This window comes from Saccopteryx bilineata, chromosome 4, assembly GCF_036850765.1.
Source record: "Saccopteryx bilineata isolate mSacBil1 chromosome 4, mSacBil1_pri_phased_curated, whole genome shotgun sequence".
In the NCBI taxonomy this organism is placed as follows: domain Eukaryota; kingdom Metazoa; phylum Chordata; class Mammalia; order Chiroptera; family Emballonuridae; genus Saccopteryx; species Saccopteryx bilineata.
The window spans coordinates 109702039-109717253 of NC_089493.1; the positions used below are offsets into that span (position 1 = coordinate 109702039).

General features: G+C 43.5%; 1 protein-coding gene across 1 annotated transcript; it reads right to left on the reverse strand.

Moving 5' to 3' along the window:
- Positions 1-495: 495 nt before the first annotated feature.
- Positions 496-1871, reverse strand: NKX2-8 (NK2 homeobox 8). The gene is made up of 2 exons (XM_066272191.1): positions 1715-1871; positions 496-1052 (listed from the first exon to the last, which is right to left on the reverse strand). Exons 1-2 carry the CDS (start codon positions 1869-1871, stop codon positions 496-498), a joined length of 714 nt encoding a protein of 237 aa, XP_066128288.1.
- Between the last annotated feature and the right edge of the window lie 13344 nt (positions 1872-15215).

Here is a 15215-nt window from a genome sequence, read left to right on the forward strand (position 1 = left end):
CTTCCTCCCTGTCCCCACCCACCTAAATTTTCCTAAACTCTTGTAGGGACTGCGACCCAACTCGGAGTAGCCCTTAATCCACCTAGTCACGGAAAAACAGCTCGCACCTACATTACCAGCAGGCTTGCAAGGGGACCCAACCCTATACATTTCATTCTAGCATCACAAAAAGGAAAAATATTCTATTTCTTTTAAAATAAGTTGCTTCCCATACAAATAGCTATTTTTAAAATTATACAAATAAAGTTCAAGCAATAAAAATCTAGCTCTGGGTCTGGAATTCGAGGGAAGAGGAGATGGACGGAGGACATTTTGGCGAAAGTTTCTTGCGCGCTGGCAGATCGAGAGCTAGACAGGGGACTCCGGCGTCCAAGGACGTTGGGCCGGCCAAGAGGCGAGCCCGGGGAGCGCTCCAGCCCTCCGGTTCCAATCCTCCCGCCGCAGAGCGCACTACAAAGTCTGGGGCGGTCCCAGTTTCCGCGCCCCGAAGCTGCCTCACCAGTTCCAAGAGACTAGGGAGGGGGACGCTAAGTGCTGGTAGGCTGGGAAAAGGCCAAGCGCCGAGCCCGGCCTGAAGGTGGCGTAGCTGGGTAGAGGACAAGCGGCCGCTGGGGTCACGCCGTTTTCGTCCCGGGCCGCGACCGCGCCCACTTCGCGGCTGCCGCCGCTCGGCTGCCCGTCACGCACCAGCACCGGCACCATCACGCGGCGCATCAGGCCGGGCGCCGCATGCAGCTCGGCTGCGGCTGCCGAGTCCGGCGACTCCGCGGTGCCCGGGACTCGCGTGCGCTTCAGCTTATAGCGATGGTTCTGGAACCAGATTTTGACCTGCGTGGGCGTGAGGCGCAGCAGGCGCGCCAGCTGCTCACGCTCCGGCGCCGACAAATAGCGCTGCTGCCTGAAGCGCCGCTCCAGCTCCAGTGTCTGCGCCTTGGAGAACAGCACCCGCCGCTTCTTCCTCTTCCCGGGTTCCGAGCCCGGAGACGCAGGCTGAGCGGGCGGCCGCTGCGACAAGTTGGGCAGGCTGGTCTCTGCGCTGCTCTCGTCCGAGGCTGAGGACGGCAAAGGAGACACGGCCTGGTGAGGCGCGAACCCCTCTGCACGCCAGCTGCTTCCCGCGCGCGGGCGCCCAGCTACCGGCCGGAGGACGCACCACTGCCCGGCAGCTTCTGGGGTGAGGCAGTTTCCTTCCCTGGGCCCACATCTGGACACCCGCCTCTCTGAATTCAATGACCTTTTATACCACAACCTCAGACCGCGCCCCCAAGAGAAACCCATTCGGGTCTCCCTTAAAACAAATCCACACTGGTCGCCGGGCTGGCAGGTGGATTTACCGCAAGCTGGCTCACTAACACGAGCCACCTTTGGGTCGAGTGCACTACAGTTTGCCAAGATTTGCAAAACCTTAAATCCAGGAGAGCTGAGTTCGTCGATGCTGCCCATCCCACACCGAAGGGCTGGCGAACGTGGCCGCGTTTTAAAGCATTTAAAGGCCTTGCTTAAATATTTAAACATTCTGACCCCTGGAAACAGAAGCCCAAGTACCTGGCGTTAGAGCCAGGCGCAGGGATCTGCTCTCAGGATGTGTCGCCTGGGTTACGCATAGGGGTTTGAGGACAGGGAAAGAACACTGAAAAAAATACAACCCAACGTGGGTCGGGCGTTGGATTCTGCGCGCCCCTTCCACCCCCGCCGCGGTCCTCCGCTCACTCACACGCGTAAGGGCCGCGCTCGGATTCCAGCCAGGTGGCGCAGCGCCCGGGACCCAGGGCGCATAGCTCGGGCTTCCGCCTCCGCAGGTGCTGCGTGTCCTGCTCGGGTAAATCAAGGAGACTGCGCACGGTGAAGCTGAGGCGTCCAGAGGTGGTCATGGCCTAGGAGGAGAGGGAGGCCAGGGTCAAGTAAGACTGGGAACCGAGGGGCGGCTGGGGAAGCCGCTTCTACTGATGGTTGTAAGAGGCGCACGCCATGCGCTGGCTGCCGAGGTATTAGCGCGTTTACAGCAGCATCCCAGTCTATATAAACAGCTTTTCCCACCCGGGACGCTTTGAAAGGCGAGGTCCGGGTTTCCAGGGTGTTAAGTACCTGAATGAGTGCTGGATCGAAGCCCCGGAAAGCCCAGAAGGTGCCACCTCTGCCCCGCCCCGTCCCCCGCCCCTCGGCTCCCCGTTACCTCCCAGAGGCAGCCGGAAGCTACCCTCGGCATTAGCAATTCTGTCTGATTAGCCCGAAGTGGGAACAGATAATGGGGATTGTTACCGATGAATAACATCTTGGGTGGCAAGAGGTGGCCATCACCCGCCTGCCCATCCCAGCTTCCTCCTTTTGGCTGACACAGGGCCTGGCCCCGCAGGAGCTCCGGGATGGATGGGGTGGCTTGTATAAGTTTATGAGCACCCAGGAATTTATTCTCTGTTTACTTATTCCTCGAGCTTATTTGCTAAAGTGTCTGTTTCCTGCAATTATCCGGAAAGTGATTTATAAGACGGCGTTAAAACTGGTGCACTCTCTCTTTTTGGTTAGGTTCCTAAGGCCTCAGAGACAAAAAGTTTCAGATGGGCACAGAGGAATGGCCTGGCCCCGCCAGCATCTGGGCCAAAGGTTTTAAGGGCCGCTAGAAGCCTCCTCATACCCCAAACGTCTCCCACAACTTCAGGGGTGTTGAGGAGGCTGGAAACATCCAGGGAGTCCTGGCTTGCCCCGTTTTTCCATACCGACCAAGCAATTCATTCCGAAGTGCCTGACCTGTTGGCCCATCTCTGCATGGCCGCTGTCCGTTGCGCACTCCTCAGAGTTGAGCCCCAGCGCGCTTTAGAATTCACGGGCAGCCCCGTTTTACAGGGCGGCCTATGAGCACTTTGCGGCCTCTTTGGGGTCTCTAGACCCTCTGGCGCCACTTGTGAGCGCCGGCTCCTTGGCCTAAATGTTATGCATAGTGCCGGCAATGCGGCGTCTGCTCAAGAGCAGGCCTTCGCCGAGACTCCTCGCTTTGTGGCACCTGCTGGGCCTGATCAGGTAATGGACGGATTGGGAGAATTAGATGAACAGAAGACAACCTGCCCGGGCTTTCTCCAAAATCTTCTAGTCCCCACAGCCCAACCCAGGGAAATGCTCAATGTAGAAGGCACGAAGAACCGCCGGAATGGATACATTTTGATGGCCCACGGTTTCGACTCGGCTGCTCTTCAGTCTGTTGCTCAGCGAGCGCATTTTCAGCTGCCTCTCCTCTGGCAGCCAGTGGTTGGGGGTTTTGGTTGTTAAATTTTGTGAGGGGCGCGGCACTTGGGTGGCCTGGGCCACCTGAGCTGGACTCGGACCTGGCTCCCGTGCAGTTGCTGTGGCGCCGCTGGGCCAAGCGCATCCTCCCTAGCAGCTTCCCTGTCAAGCGTGCCCTAGGCGCCCCGGGCTGCGCAGCGCGCTGGGTGGTCCGGCGGAGGCAATCCAATCCAGGCCAACCGCTAGGCCACTGACAAAGGGGAAATGGAGCTCGACGCCCCGGACCTGTTGGAAGCATTTGTTCTAGTCAAGATTTTGCATTTGTTCAGTACAAAATAATGCGTGATTGACGCTTGCTCAACAATGCACTTTAGCGCGCAGGGATAAATCAGAGCTTGTCCTGTGTTGTCATGGTTTTCAATGGGGTTCAATGGGATTGGGAGCAAGATCGACTCTGCTGGCCGTGTCTCCGCGGTGCCGGCAATAGATTTATTAGTTATGTCTTTTAAAATAAGATTAAATTGAAATGACTTAGCTGTCCTCTCTGAGATGGGGAGGAGAAGGGAACCGGGGGTAGTCCAGTGGGGGAGGAACACAAAAAGGGGGAGGGTGCGGCAGAAGCTGGAAACCTGGCACCCACCACGCCTCAGCACCTACGCTCCAGCATCCGAGAGGCCGGTCAGATCCCAGGTCCTTGGGGACTTCCTTTGGTTAGAGTTCCATGCCTGGCGTCTCGGCCAGCCCATCTCCAGAGAGAGGTGGAAGGAGATGACTGACGAAGGCTGTCCTAGGGAAGCTGTAGGACAGAGTCCCAGCTTAGGCAGAACTTCCATGCATTGTCAGGCAGAAGCAGCTCTGGCCTGGGAGTTGGTTGTCATCCCAGATCTGTCCCTAACTAGCTCTAATCACCTCCTTCATCTGAACCTCTTTTATTTAACCATCTGAAACAGAGGAGAACAGATTTGAAGACTTCTAAGAACCACACTAGTCTCATGATTCCACATCTCTGGAATTTTTCTGAAATCATCTTCATTGTATTAGTCTCTTGTTCTGAAACTCTTATCCCCAGGACTCTGACTTCATATTCTCCAGAATGTTCTAGGAGAGGATGTGCCATTTTTGAATTTCCAACGGATTCTCCACAAGAGAGGGGTGGGTTAGATAACAATTTTGGAGAGAGAACCAAGTTAGAAGAAGTAAAAGAGGGGTCTTTCCTGGAGTGACTGACCTCTCTTAGCCTTTTAATCTATTTAACATCCTAAGCCTCACTGACATGTAGAAATAAGTAAATGGCACTCTTCAGTTCTTAAGAGCTCTTCAGCATCAAATATTTGCTTTTACTCTTAGTATTTGGCTCCCAAAGAGGAGATACATCCCTCATCTAGCAGTTATGCTCTGGGGAGAACCTTGCTCTGAGATGAGCTCCGAATATGAATTCTAGCCTCCCCTTCCCTGACCTGGGAACAGTGTTCCCAGACTGCAGTTTGTGTTTGGAATATCCCAGGGAAACTAACTCCTGCTTCTAGAAAGCACTGCAACTTCCCCCACTTCTTCTGGGATTCTCCCTTCTTTCATAGGCACCTTTGTGCTGGTTCATTCTTCCTCTCAACGCTGCTTTAGGGCTTTGTCTAAATTATCTTCAAGAGTCAGGACCTCGGGGCTCCAAGAAGTTGTTTCATTTAAACTGTGTGCCTTCTGGAGAAGTGGGGGAAAAGGGGTAGAAGGCCAGAATTATTAGAGAAAGACGCTTTCTTTATTGCCTCTTCACATCAGATGAATTCAAGGACATGAAAGGAGAAAATTGTTTTCATATTGGGTCAACAGAAAAAGTTGTCAAGATATTAAGTTTTATACATATTGGATATATTTATATAAATTGCCTCCAATTCATAGGAGATTCTTAGAGTCACAAGTAAATAAACTGCATATCTTTCCAGTTACTAAAATATTGTTTAGTGTTGTGGACACTTATTTTGCAACTGAACATAGCTTGTGAGTATTATTAATTATCTAAGTGTTTGTTTCCCTGTAATTGGAGGTACTTTTCATCTCAATCCCAGTAAGAGTTTTTAATCTTTAGGCATCTGTGCTGTAGTGAATATATTTAAGCAGTCAGCACTAATCATCCTTTCAAAAGTATTATCCGAGATGATCATCACTGCTGTGTGCCTAAGAATTTAAGGTAGAAATTTCTGAAATAAAACTAAAGTATCTTGATTCTTTTTTTAAAAAAATGATTACATCTATATCTTACATTCTGTTTTTAAATCCTTCCATTTTGGTTAAGTGTTTCACAAAACCCTGCAAATCTATACAGTATTGAAGAGCGGCAACATTGCAAATTCCCCTTGATAGATGGAGGGCCCTCAACTGCCAGGACATTTTTCTTTGCCTCATAGCAACTGCTCTTCCCTCTTTATCAGTATTCTGGTTAAAACAGCAAAAGGAAAATAAAAATGGGCATTTGACACTTCCAAAAAGAACTGCATTATCTTGATCAGCTTTAGGATGGAAAGAAAAGGCAACATTTAGAATCAGACCTTTTGCCTTTCTTTCTGAAAACTAGTTGCCATGAATAAGTAAACATTTCCCTTTTAATGGCTAATAATCGATTGCTTGGTGGTGGTCCAGGCTTGGCTGTGATTGTCTTAGTTGTGCTGGTGACATATACACACAGGACAAGGACAGCAATTACTTTCAGACTGGGAATTTAGTACATCTTTAAAATGGGCTTTAGGTTTTATTGTTTAATGTCAAATGACAAGATTTGAAAGATACCACCTGAAATTCTTTAAAATATTGACTATACATGGACTCTTGGTTATTGTTTTTGATCTTTGGGAGAAAAATTTTTTCTTTCTTAATATGTTTATTTAGTTTTTTAGGAATATACATGAAAAAAAAGCCTAAGATAAAATGGTTCAATGAAGTAAAAAGTAAATGTACTTTGTTAAATATCTGTAGTCTCCACTTCCTAAAGAACCAGCAAATAACTTAAAAAATTTTTAATTTAGCTTATTAAATATTTCTGTTATTTTCCTTACCTTACAATGGTATAATAAGACTAGCTGTGATAGCATGGAGTATCAGTTATTGGAATAAACCTACCAGCCCACCTTGGGGAGGGTGCCTAATCTTACTTGTCCAGAGCTGAACTTCTCATTTTTGTCTAATGTTTTATTTTGAAGGGACCAATTTATATTCATTTGCTTGACTGTTATAAATATAATTTCTATAACATGAGGTCCTTATTGATATTTCCACAGTAAAGGTTCAGGCCCTAAGTCCCACTTCATGTTGCATACAGATACATTCCATGTCGTATATAGATGTGACAGAGTGGACGGCCCCAGGAGCACGTTGCTGGCACTCGCCCCAGGACCTCGCAGGCCTGCCTGCAGGGCCAGCTACGACCAGCAGGACTTCAGATCGGCCAGTTAGTCCTTTTTCTGAAATTACCCAAAGTGAGGCCCCCTTTTCTTATAGCTTGGCTTTATTTGAGATTAACTTTGGAATTTTAAAAGGGTTGCATTATTAAAGTGAGATACTGTTTCTGTCTTACTTGACAGCAACTCAGACACCAAACCAGTTGTTATTCTGGAAAAGTATTTGTAAATATTTGGTGAAGACAAGGAGCTCAGCATCTCAGAGGGCTAAAGGATCAAACATTTCATTTTCTTATTAGTGGTGATGATAGCAGTAGTAATAAAATATAAAATGTGTCATTCGTTTGAGAAGGTTGCCATGTGCCCTCACACTTGTTACTGCACCCAGAGTCAGGACAGATTACCCAGAAGAAGCAAAGCTTAAGGAGAGACTAGAGAGCACATAGACAGTGACAGTTCTAGAACTGAAGAAATTAGAAGGAAGAATGAAGAGGACCTAAAGAGGAGTAAGAAGTCTATTATAATACAAGGTATTAGAAAAGAATGATTAAAAGGTGAGAGAAAAACAGCCTGTGCTGTTTAGAGCTACAGGTTCAATTTATCTCAACTCGAAGAGAAAAAACAAAATGCATGAACCAGAAAGTTCCAGTCAATCAGGGCTTTTATATTCTTTTCCCAAAGTCTTTATAATTCTAAAAACTTATGACAATAGCTTCCAGTTATAAGATTAATAAGCCCTGGGGATGTAATAGACAACAGTGACTGTAGTTAACAATATTTATATTTGAAAGTCGCTAAGAGCACTCACAAAAAATTGTAACTGTGAGGTGAAGAATATAAACTAAACTAATTCTGGTAATCATTTTCCTTTATATCATTATGTTGTACACTTAAATCTAATACAATATTATATGTCAATTATATCTCAAATTTTAAAAATGTAAATGACAGTAGCTACCCTTAAGCTTTTTAAAGCATTTCAAGATTTTCTAGATTCTGTTTAGTTTACTCTTAAATACTCCTTTGGAAACATGTTTTTCCCTCTTCCAAGAGAAGGCAAAATGCACAACAGGAGCATGAAATGACAACCAGCGGGAATTTTCTCACAAAAAAGTAAAAGCTGTATATGTTTGCTGCAGTCTCTGGAAACTCTTTAGCCAGCAAAGGTGGCTGTCTTTGTATTCTTGATTAAATGGGTATTTGCACTAAAGTCACATGCCACACAAAGGAAACAAAACAAAATAAAAATGTCCTTCGTGTTCTGTTTTTCAATCATTTGTGAGAAGGAGGTTATTGGCCTTTATCACTGTTCAGTGAAAAGTTCTTCATTGGAAGGAGACATTCCACTACCCTGCTTCCTGTGCACAGGGAGCTTACCATGGAAACTATACCTCTGGAGACATCAGGCAAATATATAAATGACAAAGCTCAACACTGGGCGTTTGGGGTTTAGCTTTATCTTAACAACAGGGTATGAAGAACAATGTTTAGAATTTCTTGAAACATTTATTGTTCTATTTGGCTTGCTCTGAATCTTAATACCCATAAATTGGGCTTATTCAAGTTAGGAAAACAATTAAGTAATGACTTCAAGGAAATTCTGATTCTAAAATATATGTGGTATTTTATGTACCTAACACAACTATATGTGATATAGCTGTATGTTTTAAGATGAGATTTTTAATGATAGCTTGAATATCCCCAAGATAATAAAGTCATCTTCATTATGTTTGTATTTTTTAATTGGTGATGACCTTTAATTAAGTGAAAAAAGGTTTTCTCCTACTAAACAAGTTTCTTTCGTTTAACAGTATCTAGCCTAAACTGTCTTTGGATTATCCTTAAAATAACATTTTATTGCTCTGGCTGGTCAGCTCGGTTGGTTAAATGGTCATTTCGAAGCACAGAGGTTACCGGTTCGATCCCCGGTCAGGGCACATACAGGAACAGCTCAATGTTCCTGTCTCTCTCCCTCCTCTCCTGCTGAAGTCAATAAATATTCTTTAAAAAAATTTTTTTAAATAACATTTTATTTGGTAACATAAACCTGAAGCATTTAAGAAAGAGTGCTTTGCTTATCTTGAAAACTAATATTGAAAAATTGTATTATATTATATACAAAACTTGTATTATTTTCTTTATTCCACCTTCTTTTCAAGTTTTTGTTTAATTTATAATCAATCCTAGGTCAGTACCCCATAGTTCCATGAAGTCTATTTCCAGCTTTGCTGTCCATGGTCCACATAAGCCAACTGTAGAGACCCCTGCATCTGACACAGTATATTCCCATTGCTTATTTTCATTACCAGCTCAAATAAAATTAGTTTATAAAAAGTAGATTGATATATTCCTGAATGGCTATGGCATCAGGACATACACATTTTTTGGATACGTAATTGAAACACAGTTTTTTTTCTTCAGCAGTTTGAGTGGTTTGTGGTGTGAGAAAAAAAAAGGATAGTCACACATTAGACTTTAGTTGCTTCTTTGTCTTTGGCCACTTACAAAAAAGAAACACACCCTTTTTATTTTAAGCAAAAGGGAAAATCAAAGAAATAATACATATGCCTATAGTTAGATGTTTTATTTCTTACATGTCATTAAAATAATTATTAAAAATGGCAAACTTTGTGAATGCTCAGATGCCAAAATGCAGAGGGTTATACAATGTAATTAGTAGGTGCTGAATTTGGCCTTCTGGTTGCTTCTAAAATAAAATTAAAATAAAAACCACCCAGGTTTCATGAGTTATCATCTTAATCATTTCTTTCATAGAACCACTAGGAAAAGTACGTGAATATCTCTTTTTATGATGCACACTTATTTTCCATTATTGAAATTTTTTCATATTCAAATCCTAGCAGTGTCCTGATTCTCACATCAGCTGATTTGTCACAAGAGCATCCCCAACAGGCAGGCAGCATGGAGGGAAACCTGCTAGCGTCACTACAGAGGTGTTTGTACTGAGAAGTTGTAGAAGGGTAGGCGAAGGGAGGGAAGAAGGGAGGGAGCCTGGCCTGCGGTGGCGCAGTGGATAAAGCATCGACCTGGAACACTGAGGTCTCTGGTTCAAAACCCTGGGCTTGCCCGGTCAAGGCACATATGGGAGTTGATACTTCCTGCTCCTCCCCTTCTTCATTCTGTCTGTCTGTCTCTCTCTCTCTCTCTCTCTTCTTTATAAAATGAATAAATTTAAAAAAAATTTTTTTAAATAAAGGGAAGGGAAAATGAGAGAGTGAATGCTTGTTTCAACTTAGTGGTCACTGTCTCCATCCTGCCATGGTTTTTACCAGCTAGATGGAGGTGTTTAAAGGATGCCCACGGCAGAGTTGATTGGATCGCCTCTGGAGGAGCAACACCAGGAAGTGGAGAGAAGGAAGAGTGGTTTTGTCAGATACCAGTTAGGAAACTTGAAGGCCTGCAGTCTTTTCAAAGTGCTTGTAGGGAACAGAGGCTGATTTCTAGAAATCCAGTTGTGACTTGCTTCTGAGCAGCATCTCAGTGACTAGCAGAGTGTGATTGCATCTGGTCTAAATTATGTTTGTTTCTAAACAGCTTAACAATGCTAATTGGGCAGCACGGAAACCCTTTGTAAGTTGCATTTTTTTAAAAAAGATAACTCACCCCAGCAATGAACATACATTGAAAACCAGTTAAAAGTCAGTGAGAACAAATGTGTCTTAAATGGAGAGTGAAACAAAGGGAAGGTGGGGGCAGGTCCCCTAATGTCAACAGGCAGAAAGCAGCACGTGCATAATGGCCATGGGAGCGACCACCCAAGGTGGTCCGAGTCAATTCTGGGGACAGAGACTTGGAGTTGGGGGTGGGGGGGCAGGCCAGCCACCGAGAGTCCTGCTCAGGAGGGAGCCACGGTGGAGGGAACTTTCTTATTTCTGTTCCATGCCATGATTGTATCCACAGCCAATTCTCTACCTCCTAATACAACCCACATGGCAGAAGTTCATCAGTCTCACTCCTAGTCGATCCAGAAGGCTAAATGAGTGTGAGTAAGCACTAACTAGAGTCAATTTCATTGCACAGATATGTAACCCCCTTCCACTCTCCACTACAAAGCTGCCCACCCACCCAGCCTTATTATCAGTAGCATACAAGTCCTTCAAGAAGCAGAAATTTTGAGAAACTTGTAATCCACAAATATATATGTAACTCATGAATAGCAGGTGCTGAGCTAGTATGGAGGCTGATCCAGGAAAGCATAAGACATAGTTCAGAAAAAGCAATCTAATTTTTTTTTTAGTATGCATTGGCTTTGGGGATCAGACAGAAAGAACCAGATCTGGGTTTGAAGTCTGGTTCATCCAATAAAGCCTGAATGACCTGGGTCAACTTTTGTCATCTCTGAGAGTCACAGTTTCTTATCTCTGTAATGGAAATAATAGTTCTTAGGGGTATTGTGAGGATTAATAAAATATTTTATGTAAAGGGCCTGTCAGGGTACTTGTCCACAGTTAGCAGGTGCTAAATTAATTGTGACAATTGTTGGTAAGAATAAGCTATCTTGGGGAGGTGTGATACCTGTGGAAAGGCTGAGTTTTACACTCAGAGCTGCTGGGAGCTGTGCTATAAGTTTAGGATCATCAGCCACAGAACTGAAGTGCCTCTATCTAGTTCACAGGAGAAGAAACTGAGGCTCAGAGAAAGGGTGAGTGGCTTGCCCAGCATCTCACAGTTCGATGTGGATCACATATTTTCCTAATCGGGGGCTCTTTCTGCTCCAGCAACCCTGCATCTCAAGTCCCTGACGAAGCTCTTCTAACAGAATGAGGGAAAAGCTGCTACGGAAGAGATTTCCGTAAGTTCACCGTCGTCACTCAGACCCTGCAGTTTGGCCTCAGGCTGGCAAGCTGCTCCTGGCTCTCCAGTCTCTGCAGGCAAAGGTGGTTGTTGTCCCCAATGGCAGAGTGTGAACCCTGAAGCACCATTTCAGTCTTATTTATGTATCTTCTTTATTTTATTTTATTTTATTTTATTTATTCATTTTAGAAAGAGAGAGAGAAGGGTGAGGAGCAGGAAGCATCAACTCCCATATGTGCCTTGACCAGGCAAGCCCAGGGTTTCGAACCCGCGACCTCAACGTTCCAGGTTGATGCTTTACCCACTGCGCCACTGCAGGTCAGGCCCATTTCTGTCTTCTTAATCCAGCCAGGGCAACTTGTGGTAAAATTCTTCCCTTAGCACATACAAAGCACCATGGATGGACTGCATTAGATAAATTGGAAACAAATGCATTTGCTTGGTGAGGACCAGAAACAAGGCAGATGTTGACTACTTCAAGAAACCAAAGGGAAATCAATGAGATTTCATTTTTTTAAGGGTAGAATTCACCAACTATAAGAAATAGAGAAGAGACGGCTCTGTTTCCCTTCATGGTTGTTTCTCACATCCAGTCCCAGGTTTTCCCGGGCAGCTGCTTGTGAATGTGATAGGGAGAAGGTTGTCCATTTGTCCTGTGTTGCTCATCTATGGCTGCCAAATGGCAACAAGACAGTCCTCACTGCACAAGAGGAAGCGAGCCAGCTCCCAGGGTCTTCAAAACCCAGGCCACCTCATCCAAGGCCGTACATCCTACCCCTTCTTTGGTTTTCTAAGCTCCTTTAGCTAAACACTGTCTGCCTTCCCTTTTAATTGCTCTCAGAACATTTCAAATGCCTTCATTCCATCTTCTCCAGGAGAGATACCACACTCTGTATTTCTGCTGTGTTCTCAAAAGAAATACCTGTTGACTTATTTTATTGACATAAGACTATAGTGCTAAATATAAGACAATTGGCCGTTTTATGTAGGAAAACAGTCCATTAGTAGGAACATGTTTCTTCTTTGCCACAAGGATATCTAGTCAGATAAGAATATGAATCAGAATTAATTTCCCATCCCACCAAATTGATATAAAATCATTTCCTGTTTGAGGTATTGTGAAATGTCATGGGCAAGGGGTATATGGAGAGAAGTCAGCCCTTGTCTGAGAGAACTGGCAAGCCTTTTAATCTCAGGGCAAGTTAAAAGGGATTTTGCTGTTTGTACAAAGAAGTTCTCTTCCTTTTGTCTGTTATTAGACACAATAGATGGGAACAGCTGATTTAGAACACTTACAGTCTAGTGCATAAATATGTAAACATGGGTAAGTATGTATTTAGACAATTTAAAAGTGTGTCTCATTTACCCAATTATAAACAGCTGTCTGAGAGCAATTATGATTTATCATGTAAATGCTTATTTGCATAATTTGAAATATGAATATTATTTGCTTGATAAAGACTGCAAATAAAAGGGAACTCCAACTTTCTCATGCTTAGAGTTTTCTGCTAAGTTTTTACTTTACAGGGAACAAAAAGCATTTTGTTCAAAATGGGACTTCATTTTGTCAATTCTAGCAGGTCCAGATAATAGTTAATTTAATAAGAGAAGAGCAAAAGTTTTAAAGTAAAGGTGGAGGGTTAAGAGGTAATAAGAATGTCACACTACTTGGCTACTTTTATTCCTGAAAATTTGCTATATAGGAATGATGAACTGCCTTCCAATTGTTTCTGCTGAACGTGAGTGTCTGATGGTGAGTTCTTTCAGGGTATTTAGCATATTATTTTACGTACTATAATTTGATATAAATCTAACTTTTAAATAATACCGCATTATTTTTAAAGTGTAATATTATTAAATGAGTGTGATTCCAAGTGTACTAAGGAACATTTCTCCATAAAATAGAACTTCAACTTTTATGAGAACAAGTAATAAAATGTGTACATCATCTTTTCACTCAGGAATTACCTGATATTTTTGTTTTCTAGGGTTGCTATAACCAATTACCACACATTCAGTGGCTTAAAACAACAGAACATGGGACTTCTCTCAAGCATCTAGTATGGAGGTTGGAAATCAAGATGTCGGCAGGGCAGTGCTCCTCTGAACGCTCCAGGAAAGCATCCTTGCTTGCTTCTTCCTGGCTTTTGGTGGTTGCCAGCAATCCTTGGTGTCCTTTGGCTTGCAGTTGCATCATTCCAGGCTCTGCCTCTGTTGTCACATAGACTTCTCTCCTGTGTGTCTGTATTTCTGTGTCTTATTATTAGGAGGCCACTAATCATTAGATTTAGGGCCCATCTACTCCAGTATGACCTCTTCTTAACTAATTACATATGCAAGTTTTACTATTTCCACATAAGGTCACATTCACATGTACCCAAGATTATCTTTATTATATGTGGCTTAAGTGTCTGTTTGTCGCCAATAGCTTATTGGTTGCTTGCGTAACTGTACTAGCCAATGGGGAGAAGTTGCCACGGCTGAACACAAATTGAGCGGGTCAGGGGGAAGGCGAACATTTGTTTGCATTGGCAATCATCTGCTTTTGAAACAATTTAAGGCTGAACACAAATTGAGCGTGTCAGGGGGAAGGTGAACATTTGTTTGCATTGGCAATCATCTGTTTTACATAAAAACTACGTCTTAACATAATTTCTTTTAAGAATGCCTCCTAGAAAATAGAGCACTGAAGAGGAGAGAAAAGGAGCTAAAGCTGCACAAAAACGGCTTTCTCAACAAAAAGAAACCACTGAGCAGAGAAAGACAAGGCTTGCTTCAGTCACAGAGCAAATGCGTCTTTCTAGGCAAAATGAGACTGATGAGCATAGAGAAACAAGGCTTGCCTCAGATGCAAGACAAAAAAGCCTGTCTCAACAAAATGAGTCCCTTGAACAAAGGCAGGAGAGAAATGCAAAAAAAACGACAGAGTAATGCTGACCGAAACACAAAAAGGATTAAAACAGTTTCAAGCGGAGAAACTTTAATTTTTGAGCATTCCTCTGGTGACATGAATATTAAATGTGAACACTGTCAGTCCTTAAACTTCAAGTTAGAAACTAATCGATTTGACCATGGCAAGAAAGGATTTTCTCAATGTTGCAAGTACGGAAACATTGTAAAAAATGATAGAAAGATCTACACAAGAAATGTTGTGTACAAAGAGATCTTTGACATGTGAATTAACATTTTATTATTTAAATCACCTTTATTTATTGAGCTAGTGGTGCCTCTTAAGAAATGTACCGCCAGTGGTTTCCTTCTTTGCACTCTACTTTAAGCAATTAAGCAAGTAGAAGGGGGAAACCCCGTGGGGCACTAAGCAAAGGGGCGTCCTCGCCGCCTGCCCTGGGTAATTCAGTTTGAATTAGCAGACACCTTTGCACAAATCATTTTAATTACAATTTATAATATCTAGAACAGCGGTCATTTCGTATGACCGCCGGGCTTTCTAGAAACATATATTTAGGTAGAACATGATTCAACTCACTAGACTCAAAGAAAGATAATATACAAAGTGGTGTTGCTGGCCACTAAAGGATCCTGAAATATTTTCCTTCCCCCAAAGTAATTTGTATTTTGCATGCTTTTCACATTATAGAAAATTTTATAATATTTGAAAAGCTGAGAATTCATGTGTTATATATTTTATAGTATATATCATAATAATTATTATATAGTATATTTGAGAAATGTTTTGTTTTCATTATGTGAAAATCAATGTGATGAAAAATCCCTCTTAACTAGACTATCCAGTTAACCAGAACACCTCATTCTGACATTGTCTTTGACAAGGGAAGG